Source organism: Propithecus coquereli, unplaced genomic scaffold (genome assembly GCF_000956105.1).
Source record: "Propithecus coquereli isolate 6110/MARCELLA unplaced genomic scaffold, Pcoq_1.0 Scaffold295, whole genome shotgun sequence".
Lineage (NCBI taxonomy): Eukaryota > Metazoa > Chordata > Mammalia > Primates > Indriidae > Propithecus > Propithecus coquereli.
The window spans coordinates 3,589,842-3,593,508 of NW_012148563.1; the positions used below are offsets into that span (position 1 = coordinate 3,589,842).

General features: G+C 54.8%; 1 protein-coding gene across 1 annotated transcript in view; it reads left to right on the forward strand.

Annotated features, from left to right (window-relative positions):
• The first annotated feature begins 802 nt into the window (after positions 1-802).
• SCLY (selenocysteine lyase) overlaps positions 803-3,667 on the forward strand; it is a 39,700-nt gene continuing 36,835 nt past the window's right edge. The window contains exons 1-2 of the mRNA XM_012648823.1: positions 803-891; positions 3,614-3,666. Of these exons, the coding sequence (XP_012504277.1) occupies positions 803-891; positions 3,614-3,666 (142 nt within the window). The remainder of the gene's footprint in view (positions 892-3,613; position 3,667) is intronic.

The window sequence follows — 3,667 nt, forward strand, 5'->3', positions numbered from 1 at the left end:
CTTACGAGATATTGTAATGTCTTGAATCAATCTTTGCTGCATTTCCACATCCACTGTGCAGCGTTCCTGCTCTCTCGCCTCGACTGTTGTAACAGCCTCTTAACTGGCCTTCCCCCCTCTACCTCAGATCCCCTCAAATCCATCCTCAAGGAGTGGTCCCCCACTGCACTCAGCACCTCGCCTACGGAGGTGACAGGTCCAGGGCGGACCAAGCGCAGCGCCCGGGTCCGTAGGGTAACGAGCGCGCGGGCAAGGCGAGGCAGGCCCGCGAGAGGCCCCCCAGTGCGCCCCGGCCGTGCACCCCGCTCAGGTGCGTGCGGAGGCGGAGGCGGCGGCGCGGGCTCCCGCTTCACGGGGTCGCGGCCCGGCGGGGAAGGCGCACGGGAGCGCGCCCGAACGGACAGTGCGCGCCACCGGCTCCTCACGTCCAACTCTCGGGGTCCGCCGCCTGCTCGCCCACCGCCCCCCGCGGCCGGATAGCGGTCCCGCCCTGGAGAGCAAAGGCCCGGAAGTGAAGGGCGGTGGGGCCCAAGGAACCGGGGACACCACGCTCCGCTCGCCGGGCTCCGCGGGAACCGCTGCGCCGCGCCCGGGCTCCGCCCCCTCCCACCACCTGACCCCGCTCAGCCAATCAGCCTGCCCACGCTGTCCCGCGGGGTGCACCGCGCCTATGAAGCGCGCGGATTGGCTGGGGGTGTGTCACTCAGCCAATCCGCACGCGCCCCGGGCCTCGCGGCCCCGCCTTCCCCTCCCGCTTCTGGGCTCCCGGGGCGTCGCGGGTTCCGGCAGTTGGTGAGCCGAGATGGAGGCGACCACGGCGCCCAGCAGGGACGCGCGGGGAAGTGTCGTGTGTCCGCCCAACGGCTGCCGGAAGGAGAGCCGGCCGGAGAGGTGCGCGCCGCGAGGGGAGGGCAGGGAGCGCCGCTGGACGAGGAGTCCGGGGGTCCCGCCAGGGAGGACAGAGGGCGACGGCCGGTGGCCGCTGTCGGGGTGGGGGTTCCGCCGGGGAGATGTCCGCGGGGAAGGCCCAAGTCAGGGATGCGAGCTTGAGAAGGAAGGGACGCGAGGCGGAGAGGTGACATTTGGTTGAAGCTGAGTGACATCAGGAGTCAGGTTTACAAGTTCTGGGAAAGAAGAGCATGTCGGTCTTAACAGGAAAAACCCACATTCTGTAAAGTAATATAAAGAGGTTATTCTGAGCCAGTGTGTGTGACTGTGGCCCAAGAAGTCTTGAGCAAGTGGTCCCGAGGCAGTTGGGTTTAAGGTTGGTTTTATACATTTTAGAGAGACAGGAATTTCAGGTAAAATCATAAATCCATACGTGGAAGCTATACATTGGTCTGGCCCGAAAGGGTGGAACCTCTTGAAGCTGGGCTGGGGGGCGCTTGCAGGTTGTAGGTGGGTTCAAAGATTCTTTGATTTGTAATTGGTTAAAGAAATAAAGCTTTGTCTAAAGGCCGGGAATGTTTTAAGGAAGTCCGTTAATCAGAAACAGGCCACTGTATACTCAACAGACTCACGGGATCTGTTTAGCAAATTGACCGCCTGCAGGTGATTTAACCTTTGCTCTGCAGGGCCTGAGGTCCTGTTAATAATTTAGTGTCTTATCTTACGATCTCTTGTTTTAACATTAATGCTAGTCAGTTGTCTAAACTCCAAAAGGGAAGGAGGGGTAAGGAGGCATGTCTGACCTCCCTTCCCTTTATGGCCAGGAGCTCAATTTTAAGGTTTTCTGGGGTCCCCTTGGCCAAAAGGGGCCCATTCAGTCAGCGGCAGCCTTAGGATTTTATTTTAGTTCACACCAGGAGGGGGACAGAAGCAGCAGGTAGTCCGCGTGGCTGGAGAGGAGTGGGGAGCGGGCTTGTTGGAGATGACCCGCAGAGCCTAGGAAGGACCTGGGGGTTTGAGCAGGGGAGTGATGGAATTTAATTACGTTTTGAAGGAGCACCGGCTGCTTCCTAGAAAGTGGGGGCGGGGTGGTTGTGGGACAGGGGACCAAGCAGGGAAACCAATTGGGAATCTTTTGTCATAATCTAGGAGGAGGTGTGGCGTGGTGTGGACTGACCGTTGAGGAGATTCGCTGGTGCGTTGGTGTGGGAGACAGGAGGAATTAAGAAGGTTGTCTGCCAGGCTGCTGGTCTGAGCAACTGGAAAGTGGAGGTGACCACCACAGAGAGGGGGAGACAGGGAGCACTTGGTGTCCACACTGCTGCTTACGTCTGAGAGGGCAGGAGGGGGATGTGTGCGTCTTCTCATTTGTGAGTCTTCTCTCTCCAATCCAGGAATGCACTGAGTCCTTTTATTAATAATCCTGCTCACTGCCATGCCTAGACTATGAGGGGAGTCTGGGTCCATGCCTAAATCACGTCTGTGTCGTTAGGCGTTCTCCGTTGGTTGGGACAGTGAGGCTAGCTGGGAAAGTGTCCGCTAGGGAAGGAGTGGAGAGGAGATTCCCAGGCTTTTTTGTTTTTTGGTTATGAAACTAATAGAGTTCAGCTTCCTCACTCAATATTGACAGCACTTTCTGGAAGTGGCAAATAATGGAGCAAAGTAATCTGTAAAACATTGATCTGAAATTCAAGCCATAGATTAGTTCAGCCAAGCAACAGATTGAAAAGCGGCAGTCACTCAGCAAACACTAGCGAGCTTGAGGTACCACGGGATGCTTATTTGTAGGAAAGAACAGATTTAAGGGCACACACAGTCACAGCAGGGCTGGGAAATTCCTGGACTGTTTATGCTAATATCAGAGTGGTCAAGGATGACTAGTCAAACTTCCCAAAGCCTTGTACCTGTTGGGTGATTCTGAACAGAAAAGATGCCGCATTGAAACTAATGTACTTTCTGCCCACGCCTTGTGGCTCAACAGCCACGGTTAGTTACGTGTGTCTGAGTTTTCACGTGGATTGGTCTAAACCAACTGTAGAAACTAATTGTTGTTTATTTAAAAATGAGGTTAATTCATTAATAGTATCAGACAGGATTGCCTACTATATGTTAATATATTTCTGAAGGTTAGTAAAAAGATGTACAGATAAATTTTATTTAGTGGGAGGTCTTTCATGGGATTTGTATTTTCTGTGGCATTTACTTTGTCATCTTATAAATCAAGCCCCCGCTGTGTGGCAGCCGTGGTCTCCAGCACTGGTGACAGAGTAGTGAGAAAAACAAAGGCCACATATGCGTGAGGCCGCACTTCTGTCACTCTACTGAGGTGGACTGTAAGGAATAAAGCTAGTGTGTCAGGTGATATGATGCCCCGGAGAAAGTAGGAAGGGGAGGGGACATGGAGTGCTGGGGTGGGAAGAGCGGAGGTGGCTGCAGTTTTAAATAGACTTTGGGAAGCCTCACGGGGGAGGGCCAGTTGGAGCAAAGACCTAGAGAAGGTACGGGCAGGGCGAGGTCATCCTAGGCAAAGAATACCAAAAGTGCAAGGCCTGGGGCCAAAGCGTGCCTCCCCCAGGGAGAAGGTCAGGGTGGTGGGAGGAGGAGGGGCAGCAGGAGGAAGTGGCTCCAGAATCACCAGAGCCTCACAGACCATGGCAGAAACGGGTGCAGGGAAATGAAAGAAAACCAATGAAGTTAGAACAGCTAACTGTTTTCTTCCCTGCAGGAAAGTTTACATGGACTATAACGCAACCACGCCCCTGGAGCCAGAAGTTATCCA